The sequence below is a fragment of the Canis lupus genome, chromosome 9 (assembly GCF_011100685.1).
Source record: "Canis lupus familiaris isolate Mischka breed German Shepherd chromosome 9, alternate assembly UU_Cfam_GSD_1.0, whole genome shotgun sequence".
NCBI lineage: Eukaryota > Metazoa > Chordata > Mammalia > Carnivora > Canidae > Canis > Canis lupus.
In genome coordinates, this window is record NC_049230.1 from 42,797,005 (window position 1) to 42,819,094 (window position 22,090).

General features: G+C 44.5%; 1 protein-coding gene across 2 annotated transcripts in view; it reads right to left on the reverse strand.

Annotated features, from left to right (window-relative positions):
- KIAA0100 (protein KIAA0100 homolog) overlaps window positions 1-22,090 on the reverse strand; it is a 29,950-nt gene that overhangs the window by 7,604 nt on the left and 256 nt on the right. For both annotated transcript variants that reach the window (XR_005364708.1, XM_038548244.1), the window contains exons 2-26: window positions 21,223-21,346; window positions 20,673-20,722; window positions 20,231-20,378; window positions 19,935-20,053; window positions 19,638-19,698; window positions 19,273-19,456; window positions 18,609-18,732; window positions 18,320-18,444; window positions 17,807-17,874; window positions 17,546-17,691; window positions 15,686-15,804; window positions 15,414-15,577; window positions 15,000-15,258; window positions 14,275-14,480; window positions 11,612-12,704; window positions 10,995-11,186; window positions 10,666-10,868; window positions 10,400-10,518; window positions 10,058-10,278; window positions 9,363-9,553; window positions 9,148-9,247; window positions 8,808-9,010; window positions 6,498-6,792; window positions 3,571-3,728; window positions 3,086-3,292 (exon numbers count right to left, since the gene is read on the reverse strand). Coding sequence is in view for 1 of the 2 variants with exons in the window: in XM_038548244.1 (XP_038404172.1) it covers window positions 3,086-3,292; window positions 3,571-3,728; window positions 6,498-6,792; window positions 8,808-9,010; window positions 9,148-9,247; window positions 9,363-9,553; window positions 10,058-10,278; window positions 10,400-10,518; window positions 10,666-10,868; window positions 10,995-11,186; window positions 11,612-12,704; window positions 14,275-14,480; window positions 15,000-15,258; window positions 15,414-15,577; window positions 15,686-15,804; window positions 17,546-17,691; window positions 17,807-17,874; window positions 18,320-18,444; window positions 18,609-18,732; window positions 19,273-19,456; window positions 19,638-19,698; window positions 19,935-20,053; window positions 20,231-20,378; window positions 20,673-20,722; window positions 21,223-21,346 (4,879 nt within the window). In the remaining variant the exon portion in view is untranslated. The remainder of the gene's footprint in view (window positions 1-3,085; window positions 3,293-3,570; window positions 3,729-6,497; window positions 6,793-8,807; window positions 9,011-9,147; window positions 9,248-9,362; window positions 9,554-10,057; window positions 10,279-10,399; window positions 10,519-10,665; window positions 10,869-10,994; window positions 11,187-11,611; window positions 12,705-14,274; window positions 14,481-14,999; window positions 15,259-15,413; window positions 15,578-15,685; window positions 15,805-17,545; window positions 17,692-17,806; window positions 17,875-18,319; window positions 18,445-18,608; window positions 18,733-19,272; window positions 19,457-19,637; window positions 19,699-19,934; window positions 20,054-20,230; window positions 20,379-20,672; window positions 20,723-21,222; window positions 21,347-22,090) is intronic.

Sequence of the window (22,090 nt, forward strand, 5' to 3'; positions counted from 1 at the left end):
TAGGTGGCTCAGCAGTTTAGTGCCACCTTCAGCCCAGGGCCTGATCCTGGAGACCTGGGACCAAGTCCCACATCGGGCTCCCTGCATGGAGCCTGCTTCTCCCTCTGCCTCTGTCTCTGCTTCTCTCTGTGTGTGTTTCTCATGAATAAATAAATAAAATCTTAAAAGTCATGGAGATGGATGGTACTGATGGTTGAACAACATTATGAATGTACTGAATACTAATGAACTTTACACTTAAAAATGGTTAAAACAGGGACGCCTGCATGGCTCAGCAGAGGAGCACCTGCCTTTGGCCCAGGGTGTGATCCTGGCATCCCAGGATCAAGTCCCACATCAGGCTCCCTGCATGGAGCCTGCTTCTCCTTCTGCCTATGCCTCTGCTTCTCTCTCTTTGTGTCTCTCATGAATAAATAAAATCTTTAAAAAAAAAAAAGTTAAAACAGTAAATGTTATATTTTACTATATAAATATATTTCTATGTATATGTAAATTTCATATGTTTTACCATATACGTACTTATATATGTATAAAATATACTACATGTATTTACAATTTTAAAAATTAGGGAAAAAATCAAATCCTGTCAAACACAAAAAATTTCATTGAAAACAATGACTTTCCCACCCACTTTGATATTTATGTGTTTGTGTTCTTGCTGTTTTCTGTCTTCAGACAACCACTCTGATATTGTTGCCATGGGGTAAAGGAAATGAATTATTTTGACTCTGCCAAGCTGAAGTCAAAATGAATAATAGAATGAGTAATATGTTTGGAAGGCCAAAAGCAAATCTGCCAAGTCACAAAAAAATTCATATAGAAAAGGCAAGATCAAAGTCCCCTCCCAACTCAGTGAAGGAAACCATAAGCAAGATGCAAAGGCCACCTACTGAATGGAAGATATTTGCAAATAATATATGAGGAACTCCTACAACTCAACACCAAAAAAAAACTAATCCAGTTTAAAAATGGGCAGAGGACCTGAGTAGACATTTTTCAAAAAAAGACATAAAGAGAGCTAACAGTCACTTGAAAAGATGCTCAACATCACTCATCATCAGGGTAATGCAAATCAAAACCACTTCACACCAAAGTGGCTAATATCAGGGCGCCTGGGTGGCTCATTTGATTAAGTCAACTCATGGTTTCAGCTCAGGTCACGATTTCAGGGTCTTGGGATTGCGCCCCACATTGGGTTCTACACTCAGTGTGGAGTCAGCTCGAGATTCTGTCTTCCTCTCCCCTTACCCTTACCCCTGCACCCACACATGTGCACACTCCCTCTCTCTCAAAAAAAAAAAAAAAAAAACACACACAACAAAAAGTCCCTCCCACCTAATCCAAAGACATTCTACTCTAATGCTAGTATCACAACCTGAGGGGGGAGAAAAGAGGTTCACATGCAAAAGAAGGCATGGCTAAAAGAAGCAGAGGCCCAGAAAATGCTAGTCAGATCTTACATAGCTCATCCTGCCTACCTCTTCCTGAATAGTTAATATCTTCTATGCCTACCTCCTGAGTCTACTGATAAAGAATAGGGCTTGCTTGAACCACAGCTGTAATATGACCTCTCATATTACCAATAACCTGACCCTTACTTGGCTTAACATCTGATTAAATGATTACCTTGTATGTAATTACACCTGAGGTTGCTTGGATTGAGCCTTAAGGTTGTTAGAGTTAAGAAACACCAGGCAAGGAAGAGGGAAGAGTAGGATTAGCTTTTTCCTCATTGAGTATAGTGGCAAATGAAGTTATCATATTGGTGTTTAACAGATGTAGCTGGATCAGTAACTCATTTGGGTGTACCAGGCCCAGCACAATGTGGACACTTCACACCCGTGCAAGTAGTAACAATGCAGAATTATTTGCTAGATACATTTTATAAACTATCAGATCTCGGGATCCCTGGGTGGCGCAGCGGTTTGGCGCCTGCCTTTGGCCCAGGGCGTGATCCTGGAGACCCAGGATCGAGTCCCACATCGGGCTCCCGGTGCATGGAGCCTGCTTCTCCCTCTGCCTGTGTCTGCCTCTCTCCCTCTCTCTCTCTCTGTGACTATCATAAATAAATAAAAAATTAAAAAAAAAACAAACTATCAGATCTCCCAATAATTCTGATATTATATCCTAGAAATTATAATGCAAATTCAGTTTTACTAAGCTGAAAAGAAAGAAAATCTAGTCTAGTCCCTGCCAACTGCTCATAATTTCACCATCTAACAAAACATTATCTTGACACACAGTGAGACCTCCCCTGACATAACTTTTTAAAAATGGAATGATTATTTTCCTTCTAAATGAAGCTTTATATTTTTCTTTTTAAAGATTTTATTTATTTATTCATGATAGACATAGAGAGAAAGAGAGAGGCAGAGACACAGGCAGAGGGAGAAGCGGGCTCCATGCCGGAAGCCCGACGTGGGACTCGATCCCAGGACTCCAGGATCGTGCCCTGGGCCAAAGGCAGGCGCTAAACCACTGAGCCACCCAGGGATCCCCAAGCTTTATATTTTTCAAAGCACTCTCTCACTGATCCTTTCATCAATCCTGTGAGAGGGAAGTATTAACTCAATTTTACAAATAATGGTAATTCACTCAAAGGCTTATGGCTACATAATAGCATTAGAACTCACATAACCTGACTCCTAGACAAGCAATTTTTCTATTCAACCTTACTGCTTTGCTGAAACAACCAATCAACCATCTTCATAAGAGAAATCAGAGAAAGGATAGAAAGAGAATTTATCTAAAGTCCTCAGACTTACTGCCTGTTTTATTGGCTGCCCATTGATTAATATGATTTATTAGCAGGGGCCCATTTTATTCTAGTGCTGGGAAATGAGAGTTCCCTTTGCAATGAAAAAGAATAGAAAGAGATTTAAAAAAAAAAAAAAAAGCACTCTGTGCTCACAGACCACAGATCAGAGACTACCTAGAATTCCTACATTCAAGGTGTTACCAGCTTCATTATTCTGCTAAGCTGGTAGCAACAGGTACTATCAGAAATCTTTCAAGTAGTCTGCTGGAAGGAGCCAAATATGGAAAGCTGGGAATATAACGGGCCTTCCCAACCCCGCTGACTAACCTCTAACCACAGCTGTCGGCCATCCTGCTCAGTGGGGCTGCTTTCAGTGGTGGCAAAGTACTGCATGCCATCCAGTAGGCAAGTCCAAGATGTCTTTTGCTTCAATGTGTCACCATACCAGGCTGGATGGTGTTGGCACTGCAGCAGCTGAGCTTTGGCAGCTGATACAATGACACAGCCTTCTGTCTCTGCTCCACGAAGAACCATCTACGCCGTAGGCAGAAGCAGAATCACAGCACAAGGGCCACCAGAGAAGATAAGAGAGTTAGTGAAAAGGTTGTAACAATAACTATAGATGGGCCTAATTCTGGCTTACAGAGTGAACACTATGGTTTTAGATATGAAAGTGATTATCCTGGACACTTGCTGGAAGGAATAATTTTTTGGAGCTCTGTCTGCCCATTCTTATTTGGTGGTGGGAGAAGGTGAACACATATCATTATGATCTAGCCCAGTGCTGGGGTGTGCTGGTAAAGAGAAGTTACCTGGCAGTTAACCAGCTCAATAAGGCAGTTTCGGTTATATATGTCATCCGTCTGGCAGGCAGCAATGCCACACAACTGGTCACTCACACCTGACTCCTCTTCTGTGAACACTACAAACCTATCCGTCTCTTCAATCAGCTTCTGCAACATGTAGGCACCTGGCAGAGAAATAGGAAGTGGGGAAAAGTCATAATCTCAAAGGGATAGGGAACACATCTAGGGCCAAACTGATCTTCCTTCAGTATGTCTAGAACATATTCTGCAACCTGCAACTCCAACCTACTCACTCCACCCCTTGATCCCTGAGGACAAAATAAAAGTTATCAATTCATTTTTCCCTCAATTTAACAAAAGTAATAGATTACCAAGAAAAACTTAGAAATGCTATGTAAGTGGCAGGATTTTTTTCTCTTAGGTATATCAAGCTCTAAATTATTCTAGAATCTTTTTTTTTCATTTCATTTTGTTCCTTACGTTTTTCATTTCATATCATCTTAAATGTTGTTTGTTGATCACTCCTTTTCACAAGAAACCACTCCCTTGGGATCCCTGGGTGGTGCAGCAGTTTGGCGCCTGCCTTTGGCCCAGGGCGCGATCCTGGAGACCCGGGATCGAATCCCACATTGGGCTCCCGGTGCATGGAGCCTGCTTCTCCCTCTGCCTGTGTCTCTACCTCTCTCTCTCTCTCTCTGTGACTATCATAAATAAAAAAAAAAAAAAAAAGAAAGAAACCACTCCCTTACCATCAGTGCCTCAATGTTTTCATGGCTCTACTGTTTCCTCTGATTATGCCTCTAAATCCTTTTCTCCCAGGTCTTAGAAATAAGTATCTCCTAAGGTCTATCCTGGACATGTTCCTTCTCTTCCTCTTTCTTCTAATGAGACTAACAGTGTATTATGGTTAACAGCAGCCTCCAGAATCAGACTAGTCCACTTATATTTAAGAACCTATCTCTGCCAGTTACTTGATTGTGACCTTTGGCAGCTTGCTTTAGCCTGTCTCAGTTTCCTTGTCTGTAAAGTAACAGTAACTGTCTCACAAGGTTGTTGAGGGAGTTTACTGCAACAACACATAGAAGTATTTTGCAGAGTATCTGCCACACAGTAAGCAACTATTATTATCTCCTTGGCGTTAACTCTTAGCTCTATGCTGAAACTCCCAAAGTCTTCATCTCTAGGACTAAGCTTTTAGGTCATCATCTCCAGCTGTTAGACATTACCTAGATGTGCTGCTTGTGCCACACACTCAGCATGTCCAAATCTGAACTCAACAACCCTATACCTCCCCAAACTTGTCTAGCCTCTGGCTCTCCTATTTCTGATATTAATGTTACCATCATGCCAGTCCTAGGCTTAAAGCCTCAGTCGTTACTGCTTTCACTGTTTTAACTCCTTCCAACTAGTTGTCAAATTTCATACACGCAATAACATTTCAATCCATCCCCTCATTTCCATTCCCACTGCCTCTACCAAGTTCAAGCCTCCATTATATGTTGTTGGGACACTATTATAGTTACCTTATACTTCTTATACCTCTACCTCCAGTTTCTTCCCCTCCAGTCCTCCTCCACAGCACTGCCAGACTTACCTTCCTAAAAGTCAAGTCTAATGATGACACATCCCTATTCAAAAACCTTTAGTTAGTTCACCACTATCTACTGAGTAAGGACAAAAACTCCTTAGCCTTTTATGAGTTTTGATAGTCTACATGCAGCTTTCCTTTCCAGGATCTTCCCTCACTCCTCACCTCAGCTACTCTTTATGCCAACTGAAATAAGACTGCTCTTCTTTGAACATACTGGCCTTTACTAACTTCACTCCTATTCAGGATACTCCCTCTGCCTTGAATGTCCTTCCTTCCCACTTCCACGTGTTCAAACCGTATCACACTAAGCCTTCAAAGTCCAGCTTAAATGCTACTTCATCAATAAACCTGTCCCTGATTGCATTCCCTCTTTTAATCCAGTCAAGAACTCCCTCCTTACTCCTTATGCTTTCATTTCTCACTTGTGACACACACCACTTTTCACCTTTTCTCAAAATCACCATAACCTGCGTTCCTCTGTACTTATTATTCCTTCTCCCTAAAATGCCCTCTCCTTTCTCCTTATTTGTTGAACTCTTATTCATCTTTTAATACCTATCTCAATTATCTTTTCTGGGAAGACCTTTCTAGATTTACCTATGCTGATTTAACTACTTTCTTCTTGGGGTGCCTGGGTGACTCAGTCTGTTGGGCATCTATCTTTGGCTAAGATCATGATCTCGGGGTCCTGGGATCGAGCCCTGCATTGGGCTCCCTGCTTGGTGGGGGAGTCTCTGTCTCCCTCTGCTTCTGCCTGCTGTTCCTCCTGCTTGTGCACCCTCTCTCAAGTAAATAAATAAAAATAAATAAATAAGTAAATACTTTCTTCTTGAACATTCTTATAAAACGTTTTCATAATGAAATAATAATTTACGTGTCTACCTACTAGTTTCTGAGCTTCCCCTCATTTTATATCCCTAATGTCTAGGTTTATGTCTGATATATTATAAACCCTCAATAAGGTAAATGAATCTATGAATGAATAAGTGGTGAGTGAATGAATGAGCTAATCATGAATGAGCTAATGCCTGGGTGGCTCAGTCAGTTAAGTGTCAGCCTTTGGCCCCAGGGTTCTGGGATCAAGCCCACATAGGGCTCCCTGCTCATCCAGGAGTCTGCTTTTCCCTCTCCCTCTGCCCCACCTCTCCACTCATGCACTGTCTCTAATAAGTAAAATCTTTAAAAAAAAAAAAAAAGAGTGAGGTGGTTTAATATGGAAAAACAATAGCTTTCATTTCTATACCTAGATGAAACCATCTGTGATAGTCCTTCCCAATTCCTGTCCAATCCCATGTACATATCCTACAACTAACCCGATGAAATCTCATCTTCCCCAGCTTACCTCCTGATGACCCCTTATCAGGCTGTCCGCTAAAGCTGGGAGTGCTGACAGGAGGCGGGGTTGGGGCACTGGTCAGAACACTCTGCTTTGGCTTTTTAGCTGGCATCTGGGGATCAATCTTTAACCCCTTCAGGGCCTCAGTAGAGAGATTACGTTTGAGTACTGCTGCCTTTTTATAGCCATCATATAAACCAAAGGCAATGTCCCGATTGGTGGTTGTCCAGGAAGCCCGTAAATCTACCAAGTGCAGCTGGTGTGTATGAAAGGCAGGATCCCCAACTCGAGTAGAGAGCTCCTAAGAAACAGGAAAAGAACCACGAGGTAGCATGGAAATTCCCACAATTGTTCCTGGACCATAAATGTAGAGGAGGAAAACCACCTTGTTGAATAAGAAATCTATTCTTGGGGTACCTGGGTCGTTCAGCTGGTTAAGCATCCAGCTCTTGATTTTAGCTCAGGTCATGATATCAAAGGGGACTGAGCCCAAAGTTGGGTTCTGCACTGGGCATGGAACCTGCTAAAGATTCTCTCTCTCCCTCTCCCTCTGCCCCCACTTACCCAAAGAAAAAAAGGAAAAAGAAAGACATCTGTTCTGGGAGAGACAAGAAGACCCTGGAGAAAGAAAAACCTAAGTGGTCTTAATATGTGCACTAGAGGGCAGCCTGGGTGGCTCAGCGGTTTAGCACCGCCTTCAGCCAAGGGCATTGATCCTGGAGACCCAGGATCAAGTCCCACCTTGGGCTCCCTGCATGAAGCCTGCTCCCTCTGCCTGTGTCTCTGTCTCTCTCTCTCTCTTTCTCTCTCTCTTATGAATAAATAAATAAAATCTTAAAAAAAAAGGTCATTAGATTACACTCAGACTATATCCACCGTATTTTACATGATTCAGAAAATTTCAACATATGGGTAACCTAGCTGGCTCAGTCGGTTGAACATTTGACTCTTGATCTTGGAGTCATGAGTCCAAGCCCCACCTTGGGCATGAAGCCTACTTAATCAAAAAAAAAAAAAAAAAAAGAAAGAGAAGAAGAAGAAGAAGAAGAAGAAGAAGAAGAAGCGAAGAGAGAGGAGGAGGTAGGAGGAGGAGGATATGGCTAGGAGATGAGTAGCTCTTTTCTACCTTCCCTCCTAGAGCTTCCCCTCTCCAGCCTCCCCCAAGTCCTCCTACTTTGCTTCTTTTCCTTCTCGTCTTCTCCTTCTTTCTTCCTTCCCGCAAGAAGCCGTCTGGCTCGCGCAGAAGCATATAATTTCAACATAAAATCTTTTCTTAATTGGGGGAAAAAAAGACATCAAATAAGGTGCTAGGAAATAAGTTTTACTCAGTTTCCTGAAGGGCAAGAGACTATGTTTAGAAGGTGAGGGAGAAAAGGAATTTTCTTTTTTTTTTTTTTAAAGATTTATTTATTCATGAGTGTCACAGAGAGAGAGAGAGAAAGAGAGAGAGAGAGGCACAGACACAGGCAGAGGGAGAAGCAGGCTCCATGCAGGGAGCCTGACATGGGACTCGATCCCAGGTCTCCAGGACCACACCCTGGGCTGAAGGCAGCGCTAAACTGCTAAGACACCTGGGCTGCCCGAAAAAAAAAAATTTTCAGAAAGAGGGACAACTGGTACAGCTGACAGTGAGTTCATCATATGGTAATGATACATATGCTTGGAATATAGTTAGAAACGTTACCCGGAACTTAGCCTGAAACCTACTGCTATAGACTGAATTGTTCTGCCAGCCAAAATTCATATGTTAAGACCATAATCTCCAGGATGCCTGGGTGGTTGAGCGTCTGCCTTCGGCTCAGGGCGTGATCCCAGAGTCCCAGGATGAAGTCCCACATCAGGCTCCCTGCATGAAGCCTGCTTCTCCCTCTGTCTGTGTCTCTGACTCTCTTAGTGCCTCTCATGAATAAATAAAATCTTTTTTTTTTTTAAAGGAAAAGACCATAATCCCCAATGTGTTAATATTTGGAGATGTGGCTTTTGGGAGGTAATTAGGTTTATATGAGGTCACAAGGGTAGGGCCCTTATGATGGGATTAGTGCCCTTATAAGAAGAGACACCAGAGAGCATAATCTCTGTTTTCCTGCCTTGTAAGGACAAAGCAAAGGCAACTGTCTACAACCCAGGAAAAGAACCCTCACCAGAATATGACTCTGCTGGCACCTTAATCTTAGACTTCCCAGCCTCCAGAACTGTGAGAAATAAATTTCTGTTGTTTAAGCCACGCATTCTTTGGTATTTTGTTATGGCAGCCTGAGCAAACTAAGACACCTACTGATACAAAAAAGCTAGTAAAGAGACTGCATCAGGTGGTACCTCCTCAGCTGTGCGATTGCTATGCCGCTGGTAGGTGAGGGAGGACAGGCTCAGTAGGTGGGTCTTTGTTACCAAGGGATCAAGGCAGTGATCAGCATTCTCTTCAGTGGGCGAAGCCATCAGGTGAACAGTCACCTGACTTAGGTCACTAACCATCTGGGTCACACTCCAGTCAGAGATGAGGCGCCGCATCACTGTGCCTGCTGAGAAAAGGAAGCATACAGAGGCCATGAGGATCAGTACAGAAAAATAGTGTGGAACAGAAAGAGGGAAGAGAAAGGAGAAGGGTGAAGAGGGCAAGGATTAGGATAGGAGAAATAAAGGCAGTTTTTGAGCTTACCTTGAGGTATAAGCCGCTGAGTTCCCCTAGTGAAGACATGGCCCTGACTGCATTCAATCTGGATGCCCCGTTGCTGGGCAAATGAGGCCCAGTAATGCACCTGGCAACAAGAAAGCTTAGCTCTGAACCATGAATGGCATCAGAGCGATGATTAAGATAAGAAAAAACAAGAAAACTAGGGAAGGACAATAGAACTGAGGATGTCAGAGCCTGACCTGCAGCTGGGGAAAAAGTGCAGTATAGGAAAGCTGCTTGTAGTGCTGGCCAAGTTTCTTCTTGCTAGGTTTCAGGTTATTGAAGAGCTTTCCCCTACAGATAGGCCTTGTAACACTAGTCCAAGTTGCCCAGAAGTTTTGCATCCAGCGCAGGGTGCTACTATATAACAGAATCCGGGGCTGGGATATTGCTGTAAAAAAGAGGAAAAGACACTTCCTAGCTGTGATTAAAACAGAGATGAAGTTAAATCTATCCCTAGCTTCAGCTTTTAGAGGTTTGAAAACCCAAGCAGCATTCAGTCTCAAGAGAACATCCCCAACACCTTTTCCGTCTAGAGATCTAAGCTGGGACGCCTGGGTGGCTCAGCAGTTGAGCACCTGCCCCTGGCTCAGGGCGTGATCTGTGGTCTCAGGATCGAGTCCCACATCGGGCTCCCTGCCTGGAGTCTCTCCCTCTGCCTATGTCTCTGCCTTTCTCTCTCTGTGTCTTTCATGAATAAAAAATCTTAAAAAATTAAAAAAAAAAAAAAAAAAGATCTAAGCTTTGTTTTCACTAACCCTCTCTCAAAAAAACATCCTAATCCAAATCCTCCCTTGCTTTCCCTAACCCCTCCCTAGAGGGTCAGGTTGAAGTCCTTGGTGTTTAAGCCCATCCTCCCAACCCTTCCGCCCACTGCCCCAGACCCAAGCCTCACTCCCACTGTGCCGGGTCAGATCCATCTTGATGGAGAGATTGAGGTTCTCAGAGCGGAATGCCCGGTAGGAGTCATGAAGCTGGCCCAAGGGCACCTCTGGCAGAAACTCTGGGGCCCGCAGAGTGACACTGTGGTGATCATGGGGGTTCCCATGGCACAGCCATTGCAGGTCCAGTGTCATGCAGAGGTCAGGCAGGTGAAGGAAACAGCAGTCATCATACCTGTCTCACAACAGAGTCCCAGCCCTCAGTGTCCTGGTCACTTGCAACCCTCTGGCTCTTCCCCTCTCCCTCCAACCAGAGTCCCTCACCCTATTGAGGCCCCACCCATCACTTCACTCACTTAGAAGCTGTTCTCACGTTGACATCCAAGTCACCCCTGAACACAAACTGACCAGGTTTCCAATGAAAAGACAGGTGGCTCCACTCCCAGTGCATATTTTCTGTGGTGTTGTACGGGTCCTATAACCACCCCCAATAATTTGGTGAGATCTGGTAAGAGTATCACCCAAATCTCCCAAATGAGTACCTTTCTCTCTTCCCCCCCATGTGCTATAAGCCCCAACCAAACCATCCTAATAAGAAAACAACTCCTCTGGAACCTCTCACCTCAGTAGCCAACTGGTGCAGATTTGCCTGTTCAATATCCATGTGCCAGTCCCCATGGAACAGAAGACGGCTCTTGTCCCACCAGGGCAAGGGTGGGCTGGGGTCAGCTGAAGGCTTGGTCAAGAGGTCCACAGACTGGCTAATCAGTGTCCAGGCTGGATCCCAGCATGGGCCCCATACTACTGTGTACTGAAAGATTTCCGCTGTGATGGAGGAAAAGGTACAACTTGTTACACAACTTCTTTCTTCACTCCAACAGGCCTCAGCTCATCTCCCATCCCAGCCATCACAACATCCCCCGGCCAAACCAGCTGCCCTCCTCTACTCACAGCGGAAGTCGTGGTAGAACTTGAGTGGAGGCATGTTCCTCTCTACTGCCACATTACCCCATGGAAGCCCCAAGTGCAAGATCTGACGCCGCCGGGAGCAAGGCTGACCACTCTGTTCGGTGCCCACAAGTCGACCCATCAGCCGCCAGTCACGTATCTCAAACAGGTACCGGGGATAATCTCTTATCCGAACTGTTATTACAGGGAGGATATATGCTGGCTATTCAGAGGACTGTCTCAACATGCCTCGAGCATTCCCTGCCACTACTTTTACCCATCTATTTAACAAGGTCAACTGAGAAAACAAGATCTGGCAGTTGGAAGAAAAGCTGGAAAAGGGCATGGAGACACTGAGCAGATGGTGAGGGGAATAAAACCAAGACCCAAGAGACACACTAACCCTGAAGATGACTATGGTAATTGTCCTTTACAGTAGCCAAGCAGTTTCAGGGTGAAATTCTGGAACAAAGAAAGGAAGAGGGGCCCACCTCCCACTCCACTCATCCAAAAACCACCACAGTTCCCAATATAACTGAACTCCTCTGTAGTCACTCAAAGAGCTTTCTGAAGCTCTGAGGGCAAACACCACACTCTGCAAATAAGCAAGTACTACTTACCCAAAAACGTCTTAACACTGCACTTGAGCATACGACACCACTGAATGACGAGATCTACTCCTTCAGCAGGAAAAGGGCTGCCTGGATCAAGCTCTTGAACTTGCTCTACCACACGCTCAGGCCCATGGAAGGAGGCATCTGCCAGAGCTACCAGCTCTAGCCCTGCCACGCTCCAAGTGAGCAGTGCCCGGCGCATAGGTGTGTTGCCATAGAGACGACGGGAGCGCTGAATGTAAATTTCAATGTTTTTATGTTCCAAAGAGGCATAGAGCTCCTCAATTTTACGGGCTGGCAATAACTCCCCATGTTGCTTCCGAAGGGCAGCCACCTTGGCATCCAGCAACTGCAGCCTTTTGGCACTCTCCTTACTTTCATCCTTCATTAGTTCATAGTTATCACGAAGTTTCACCTCAAAAATGTCATCAAGGAAAACCCATGAGAAGTGCTGAACCTTTAAGAGTAGATCAGGTGGGAGTGGGGCAGGCCTTGGAGAAGCCTGAGCATGAGTTCCTCGATGCAACCCCTTCAGCCACTTCTGTACTCCCACAGCCTCATCCAGAGTTCGAGAGAAATCATACTGATAAGGAAACTCCACCGAGACTGAGCCCAAGGAGAGGAGCCAAACACGATTCCGGAGGGTCTGCAGCACAGGGAAAGGGTTCCGGTGGAGGATCATCTCCTCCAGTTCAGGTAACAGCTGTACCTCCACTTCCTTAAAGTTGAAGATGCTATTACCATCAAAGCCAGCAGCCAGCTCCGGGCAGTAAGCCTGTAGTGAACCCCCATGCCGGCTCAGTGACACACTCTCTGCAGCCAGGGTAATGAACTTGTCCTCAGCTACAAAAGCTGTCAGCTTAGCTGTGTTCACCTCTAGTGTTAGGTTTAGTAGACGCTTTGGAGGAGATGGCTCAGGGAGAAGGTCTTCCAGTTCAGACACAGTCTCTGGAGTCTCTAGTGCAAGGAATGGAACAGACTCGGGAAACAGAGTGGCTCTTAGTAGGTCTCGGCAATGTAGGGTAGCCAGGACATGCTGATACAGGTACATGTGATCTGGTGGGCTCCAAAGTAAGGTCAGCCCTGTACCACACTGAACCTTCAGGGAACAAGAGAAAAAGATCTGTCAGTTGCAATATCCCAAAACAGGAGAGATGGCTGGGATTATTATTATGTACATGCACACCTGGGTGAAGAACCATTTCCATTCAGAAGCATTTCCTGAGTAACTACATTAATTACTCCCTTGCCTTGTTTCCCTAGCATGAATATACAGAACTAATAGTTCTTATTTGTTTTGTTTTTGGGTTTTTTTTCAGGTCTTATTTATATATAAGAGCACTTACACTTTTGAGTTCCCAACTGGATTTTAAATTATCTGAGAGTAGAGGCCATGTGTGTTGATTCTTAATATCTACCACAGGATATGAATTATATACAGCAAATACTTATTAAGTCATGTGGCTTTTTGTTTCTGTTCATGAAATACCTTTCTATAATGGCCATGTTCTGGATAATAACCACTGCAACAATCAATTTAAAAATGTTTTATGCATTAATTGCATCTTGATTTAATACTTTTTTTTTAAAGATTTTATTTATTCATTTTAGGGAGAGAGAGAGGGTACACATGAGCAGGAAGGGGCAGGAGAGGGAGAAAGAATCTGAAGCAGACTCTACACTGAGTGCAGAGCCTGACATGGGGCTCAATCCCATGAGATCACAACCTGAGCTAAAAGGTCAGACACTCAACCAATGGAGCTAGCCAGGTACCCCTGACTTAATTCTTAAATAAAAGTATAAAAAGAACTGACCACACAAGTCAATACAGCAATTGACTCATACGAAATTATGCTTCAAAGAAGGGAATCTTTGTAAGCTTGAAAAACGAAATCAATCCTGAATAGTTACACAAAGAAAATTTAAATCGCAGAACAGAAAAATGCCTTTGAGCTCCAGCCTCTGAAAAGACAACTCCTCAGTTTCCAAAGGAAGCTGAAGTAAGACAATTAGAAAGATATTCCATTCCCTTCCTAAGAGGGTCCCATATCCACCTGGTACCCTGAGGAGAAAGATCTTGAAAAGCCTCTTAAAACTTGCCAGGGTCTCCATTTTCAGTTCCCTTTCAGACTTTTTTTTTTTTTTTAAAGTAATCTTTACACCCAACGTGGGCTCAAACTTTCAACCCCAAGATCAAGAGTCACACATTCCACAAAGTGAACCCACCAGGCACCCCTCCCAGCCTTTTAATGTGCTGTGTGCTTCAGCGAAATAACACCAGAAAAAAAAAAAAAAAAAAGCCCCTTATTTTTCAGATATATGCTGAAATATTTAGGGTTGAAATTATATGTCTGGTATATATCTGCCTCAAAATAATCCCAGAGCAGGAGGCAGGGGCGACTGGTGGGTCATAGAACTGAAACAAACTGGTCATAAGTTGGTAATTACTGAAGCTGGGTATGGATACATACAAGTTCAAATATCCTCCTTAGTTCTGTGTATATTTTACATTCCATAAAGAGTTAAAAATGTACAGAACAAGCCAAGCCAAAAAGAACACAAGGTATCATATTTCTTATAAATGTTTTGCAACAAACTCAGAAGGCTGGGAAATGTTCTTTAGCCTAGGAAAAAAACAATCTGACTTCACCTCCCCATAGAAGCTTTACCTCCAGAGAGCGGATGCTGCTGTGATAGGTGATGGAGAGCATGGAGAGACTGAGCACAGGAGTGGGGATGTCAGGAGCTTTGCAGCAGGGCTGCATCTTCTCTGTGACTGACTTCACTAGGGCAAGCACAAGTCCCTGGACACCCACAGTGGAGGTTTCAGCACTTCCCAGGATGGTCAGTGTGTCTAGTCGGACCTCTGAAGCACCTAACATCCAGAAACCACATTAGCATTGGCTCTCAGCTCTGGCAACTTCAGCCCTCACTCTCCTTTCTTACTCATTCCATTCATTCTAGTTTTCTTTATTCCCTATACCTACCTCTAAGTTCATTCCTCATGTTTCAGGGAAATTTTTCCTTTTCTATCTTAACCTACCTAAATCAAAGAAGCTCTCTAACGCCTACAAAGTTCCAGAGATAAATCTGTTTCTAGAACTAAACACACATGGAAATTAAAAAACTACACATCTCAGTTTCTTGACCAACTATCAAGGCTTTTTTTTTTTTTTTTTTTTAAATAAATCTTGCTTAGTAATATCTTCTATAAGCCTCTAAGAAATTTCAAGAAACCCAACAGTTATGTAAAACCTTCTAGCATCTCATGCCTTTAAATTAGAAAAAATTCAAATAATCAGCTTCATTAAATAAGAAGGGAGTATACTGAACTAGCATAATATGTTTAGGTCACAAACTACCCACTTAGGTATAGACTCCCTGTCCCACTTACCAATCAGGGCAGAAAGAGTGAACAAGTTCATGTCCTCCACCTTCAAGTCTACCTTCCACAGCAATGACACAGATTCCCCAAATGAAGATTCTCTAGAGACAGCTGACTTCCCAGACTGTGTGTCCATCAAAGATAAAATGCGAGAGAGACATTGGGCACAGGTATCTGATGCTTCTACCTGCAGTCCTCGGATGGTACAATCCAGAAAGAGGGTATCTGACTGGTTACTAGACAGGCCCAAAGGCTGGTTATAGCTACCCTAGAAAAGAAGCAGAGGGAGCCCCCTTAGAAGCATGCAGACACAGTTCTATAACACCCTAATGCATCATCTTTTGCCAAAAAGATGATCCGTGCACTAAAGCATGGCAAGACAAGGAAACCATATGGGCTCCGTTCATCAAAGTCCCCACCTACCTGTAGTGTGAAGGAGTCCAGGACAAGTGCCTCACCCCAAACATGCATATTGGGTGGGTGGGGTGCTCGCTGAATGTGGGAGTCACTGCCCACCCTCCAGCAGAGATGGTCCACAGTTAGGACACCCCGCTGATGGATACTTTGTGGCCTCAGGTGTTGGTAATCTGAACAAAGAAGGTAAGAAAGACTTCTATGGAGCCACTGTAAACATCAATTGGGCTTAGCTTCACTAATGGACAGATTCTTGTTCCTTTTCCATCCCGAAGTCTTACCTAGAGAGATAGCATTGAATCCCAAGGCAAAGGGTGGTGTATCACCAAGCTGAATGGAAACATTGACATTGGAGATGGAGGTGCTAAAGATGATGGGAGCCAGGATTTGGGGGAAGGTTCTGCATAAGGACAAAACATTATTGTTCGATAAAGAAAGAACTGCAGCTTCCTATTACGGAACAGGTACGTGAAACTCTCAAAAGTCAGGGTAAATTTTGCTGTGATTCTGAGACACCTGGGTGGCTCAGCAGTTGAACATCTGCCTTTGGCTCAGGGCATGATCCCAGGGTCCCAGGATCGAGTTCCACATCGGGCTTCCTGCATGAAGCCTGTTTCTCCCTCTGCCTGTGTCTCTGCCTCTCTCTCTGTGTCTGTCATGAATAAATAAAATCTTAAAAAAAAATTTTTTGTTGTGATGCTTAAGATGGAATGCAACTAAGACCAAATTCATCAGTTTGCCATTCCCAATGGTAATCTGCAGGAATTCAAGAAAGATATTAAATAGAACCATATGAGATTGCCATTTCATAAGTCAAATATGAACATCAGTAGATCATATGATTCAACCTAATACAACAAAGGAACACTGCTTCCAAGCCATTATTAACTTTAAGTTGTCTACGCAACAAATGCACAGAGAGATGACACGGTTGACCTATCACCTGATAATCTAAAGTAGATAAGATATTGTGGATCACTTAAACTCAATGTAACAATTATATATTTTGTATAATAAGGCACTACGCTGGGATCCCTGGGTGGCGCAGCGGTTTGGCGCCTGCCTTTGGCCCAGGGCACGATCCTGGAGACCCGGGATCGAATCCCACGTCGGGCTCCTGGTGCATGGAGCCTGCTTCTCCCTCTGCCTATGTCTCTGCCTCTCTCTCTCTCTGTGTGTGACTACCATAAATAAATAAAAATTAAAAAAAAAAAAGAAAAAAATATCTTTTAAAAAAATAAAAAAATAAGGCACTATGCTGGCACTGAGAACATAAAAACAAAAAAGACTTCATCATACTGTCAAAAAATCTAGTTTAATGGGGAAAATATATAAAATAGAAATGCTAGGGATCCCTGGGTGGCGCAGCAGTTTAGCGCCTGCCTTTGGCCCAGGGCGCGATCCTGGAGACCCGGGATCGAATCCCACGTCGAGCTCCCTGCATGGAGCCTGCTTCTCCCTCTGCCTATGTCTCTGCCCCTCTCTCTCTCTCTGTGTGACTATCATGAATAAATAAATAAAATCTTTAAAAAAAAAAAAATGCTATTAGGGCACCTGGGTGGCTCAGTCAGTTAAGCACCCAACCTTTTTTTTTTTTTTTTTTTTTTTTTTTTTTAAGAGAGGCAGGTATCCCAGAGCCTCACACCCTGGTGATTCTTGTTTGCCTCTTTATTTATATATAATTTTTAAGATTTTATTTATTTATTTATGAAAGACACAGAGAGAGATAGAGGCAGAGACACAGGCAGAGGGAGAAGCAGGCCTCATGCAGGGAGCCTGACATGGGACTCGATTCTGGATCTCCAGGATCATACCCTGGGCTGAAGGCAGTGCTAAACCGCTGAGCCACCAGGGCTGCCCAAGCACCCAACTCTTGATTTCAGCTCAGTTTGTGATCTCAGGGTCACAGGATCAAGCCCCAAGTTGGGCTTGGAGCCTGCTTGGGGTTCTCTCTCTTCCTCTCCCTTTGCCCCTCCCACTCCCATGCTCACTTGCTCTCTTTCAAAAAAAAAAATAAAAATAAAATAAAAAAGAATTGCTACTGAAGTAATCAAATACATATTTAACACAATATGCCACTTTAATCCAAAAGAATCTGGGAATCTACCTGATAAGATGGTGGCTAAAAAGATTACACTGACCTTTTCTTTCTTTGTTTAAAAACAGATGAGCTAGACCCTTGGGTCTCCAGTGCTAGCATGTGCAGCCAGTGAGAGAATTCCTGGTGCCGGTAATGAATAATACAAGTATTCAAAACCAGGGAGGCTGAAAGGTCAATAGTGGTCACCTGGAAATAAGAACACCAGAACTGTCGGCTTGGGTTTTATCCCATTAACTCACAATGCAATGATACAAGGAGAAAGCAGAGAAAGGAATGATTCTTGGTATCACAGTCATCATACCTGCACAATAGCCTTGAGGGAGTTGAGACAGACAATGCGCTGGCGGCTCTGGGACAGCAACAACCCATCTGTGAGGGCAAAGAGCAGATCAGAGAAGAACACTGGGAAAACAGAAGGCAAACTAGAGGCAGGCAAGCAGACTGAACAGACTGTCACCAAAACTCATGAATTGGGGCTATATTCTCTCAGTATGTTCCCTCCTCTCCATCCCCAATTACACTGATATTAAATTAAGAAGGCCAAATGGAGGGCAGCCCGGGTGGCTCAGCGGTGTAAAGCTTGCCTTTGGCCCAGGGTGTGATCCTGGAGATAAGGGATCGAGTCCCATGTCGGGCTCCCTGCATGGCGCCTGCTTCTCCCCCTGCCTGTGTCTCTGCCTCTCTCTCTCTCTCTCTCTCTCTCTCTCTCTCTCGCGAATAAATAATAAATAAAATCTTAAAAAAAAAAGAAGGCCAAATGGAGCATGGGAGAGAGTGTCTAATCATCTCGGTACCAACATCCCCACCCATGAACCTTTTAGTATGAGTTCAGTGTTCATCTGTGCCAAATCCGAGTTTGCTGTGAAGCTTCGAAGAGGCAGCTGATCCTCATCACGGTGGTACAGGAAATACAACAGCTTCAGTGTCCAATTCAGGTGCCTGAACCAGAGACAAACTCTGGCTCAGGAATGCATGGAATGTCATTCTTACTCCCTTTCTCCCCACAGACAAGCTCAGTGCAGTGCAGCTACTAAGCTAGTTACAAAGACCTGAGCATATAGAGCATATCACTCTCCACACTTCTGCGTCAGGAGAGAGCCTACCTCTTTTGACTATTCATGGACAGCACCACACTTGTGATCTCCATTTTCACCTTGACCTGATCTGGCAGCTGCTGAAGGAGGTACAGGCCAGGCAGAGTTGGCTCAGCCAAGTTCTCCGTCACTTCTGAAAACATGAATGAATAACACAAGAGCCATCAATCTTTAACACATTCAAGTCCCCAAAATACCCTATCCTCTTTGGCCAAATCTTCCCACATAAAGTAGGCTAACCAAATGCCCAATCTTAGGCCACAAAGCAAATATCCCAGAGATCCAGTCACCTGGTGTACTTCCTTCCCCAAAATCTAAAAAACAGTAGGGAGAGGTTAATATAACGGAAAGAATTTGGACTTTAGAGCAAAATAATTGATGTCCCATTTTTACTACTGACTAGCTCTATGACCTCAGTCAAGTCACGTAGCTGCTCTTCCTGGGCTTCTGTTTTCTTGTTTGTGAAATGCTGAGAATTTAGTGAGAGACCATATGTAAAACTAATACTACAAATCTAATTCATGACAAGTAAATGCCCTATTTCCTTTAGCTATCCTCAGGATCAAAGGTCATGCTAACAAATCACATCTAATGAATAGTGAGACCCCTATTTTTATGTACTTCCAGAATAATCGGAGAACAAGGCAGCCAAACTTACTGACCAGGTCTTTACCTGAACAAGGTTTGGGTGCCAGGCTTGGGCCCTGGCGTAGCAGCTGACTATGAAAAAGGCCTTCATGCAGTTCAGCATGGAGTGTCCACATATCCACAGTGATGGCCTTCAGTTGCCGACTGCTGATGCCCACCTCTAGACACAACTTTAGGGCCAGTGAGAGCTCCGCTAAGCAGGTGTCCTCCTGCAGGGAGGATAAAAGCCTCTAAGGTGATGTAGGGAGTCTGGGGGTTATGGGCCAAAATTCAGTCTAGACCACCACCTTGAGAGACACTTCCCCCCATAAGAACATGGAATCTAGAATGTAAGCTCCTTCATATCTTATGCCCAGAAATAAGGCATCTAAATGACCAGGGCATACTCACCAATTGGCCACTCTTTAGAACTTTGCTGTTGATCTGATTTAGGCCAACTTCACATTTCAGCCTGGGAAAGGAAAAAAAATTAAGAGCAGTTGGCCCCTTTCCTCACTGTTTAATTTCAGTCAAGTTTTACTGGCTGAAAGGAACAAAGCAAATAGAAGTACCTAATCTTAGCCTCTCCTCAAATTGCTACATAATGAGAACTTGACAGCTTAATAAGAAAACCCTGACATCCACCCACCCTGAAACAACTGTAAGGCAAGAATGGGACTACCCGACCCTCTTCTACCCAATGGTTACCTTTTCCCATCACAATCCAAAAGAAAGCTGCTTTCTCTGATTTGAATGTGCCACAAAGACTCAGAAGTAGCCACCTTGAGAACCATGATGTTTATAGAATCTACATGAATGGAGAATAGCTAGAAAGAAGCAAAGAATAATCATTAATGTCAAGGCACTGCTATTCCTTTCTAGTAGAGAAAGAATAAGAGGCATCTCTTGGTATTATGTTCCCAAAACAGTAAAAAAATCCACCTATGACTCTACAGCCAGCCATCCCTACTATATAGTCCAGGAAAGTGGGAGAAGTATCTCACCTGACAGAAGATCTTCAGTAAGGATGGACTGAAAGACAGTTCCTTTTGATGTACCCCAGTGCTTTGGGAAAATGGGGCAAAAAGGCCAGAAACCTTCTGTAGGTCCGTCCTGATACGTACTTCTCCAAAGCACAATGCCACATAGCGTCTGCCCAGAAGAGAAATCTCACTGCCATCAGATCCAGCCCTTCCCTAGCAGTCTCCACCCCTCCGTCACATTCACTCTCCCATCCTCTGTAAAAATGTAACTCAAATCACGGAGAACAGTCTCATAGTAGTTGTCGATATCTGTCTCACAAAATAATAGCTTCCAGGCTAACTGAGAGATATCAGCAAAACCCCAGCCCCCTCCTTGAGCTGTGAGGCCTCCGTAGAATGACATTCTGCGAACCCCAATCCCAAAATATTCCCCAAGAGAAGAGTGAGGATATAGGGTACTCACGGCAGATCATGGCTAAGGAGTTTGCTGGAAATCCACAGGCTATCAATTTCCTAAAACAGTGGAGAAGAAAGCTTTGTGAGCAGCCTGAAGCCAGGAAAGGTTGCAAGAAGAGGAGGAAGTGCGATAGCCCCTCCACTAAATATTCTCACTCTATTTCCACCAACTTCTCTCCTCAGCACTGTATCTGCTCCTGACAATGACACTGATTGAACTTGCTTAGTATTTCTCTTTCATGACTATGTTGCTATTTCTCCTCTTAAATTAGAACAGTAAGCTTTTCTATTTCCTATTATCTTTTTTCTGTGCTTAGTTCTGTATCTTTCTTACTATACATACCCTGAACACTCTGTGCCTTATAAGCATTTTTAACTCAACAACTTGCATCAGTCCCAGTGTTTCCAAACTCACTCTAAGATCATCTTGACAAAGAGGTGACAAGGCTGGGTTGCCTAGGAAAGCCACCCAGAATTTTAGGAAAAAAAGAAATAAAAAGTTAAAATTTAGCTGAGTCCACTCCACATACATACCCAGGGAGTTCCCCAAGACTCACCACAGTTTGCTGGTGTTGCTGAAACTTAAGGCTGACATTCTGGATCCAAAAAAAGGAGCCAATCTTTAGCTCCGCCTGCAGCTTTCGCTGACACCACTTGGTGACCAACCGGACCACAAACCACCTGCAGAAAAATCCCTGTAAGTCCACAGGACCCTCTCCCAATGTTGGTTGTCCTCACCCCTTCCTGGTCCTAAAACGCCTGGCAAAAAGGTCATGTCCTAAAGCTGGATCTACTGGGCAACTCTCTGGTCTCCCAAAACAACACTGTCACACTCAGCCACAAAGATCAAGACCCTACCTAGCCCTGGACAGTCCTCCTCCACCCAGATGAAATCAGACAAACTACAGCCCACTTCCTAAGTAGGGAACAAATAAAGCAGTCCTTGCAATCCTTAGGAACGCCAGAGGAAGAAAGAAGAGGCCCGAAGGGGAGTGGAAATACAGGCAGCCCTGTGTCAGATGTGCCATCATCACGCACTCCCCCACGGGGTCTCTGTCTCCGCTCTCCAGACAGGTGTCCGCGAGAAGGCACTGTGGGTCACACCCGGCCGGCTCAAACGCCACTCTCCCCTGGGTAGCCAGACCTGTTCCGCCTCGGGCGAGGCTGCAGGTGCCCTCTGCGCTTGGTGAAGGGGACACTCAGGGGCGAGTGACGGGGGGAAGGGGAGACCACCAAGCCGGGCCCCTCTTCACACACCTATGCAGCTCCCAGTCTCAGCATCCCCTCAGGCCTCGCCCGCTCTCAGTCTCCCCTACTCCCAGTTTCTAGCTGCCAGCTCGGGCCGTACGCCCCCGCTCCGGCCCCCCGCGCGCCGCTCGCCCCTTCCGCGGCCCCCCTCGGGCCCTCCCCCTCCGCCGCCCGCGC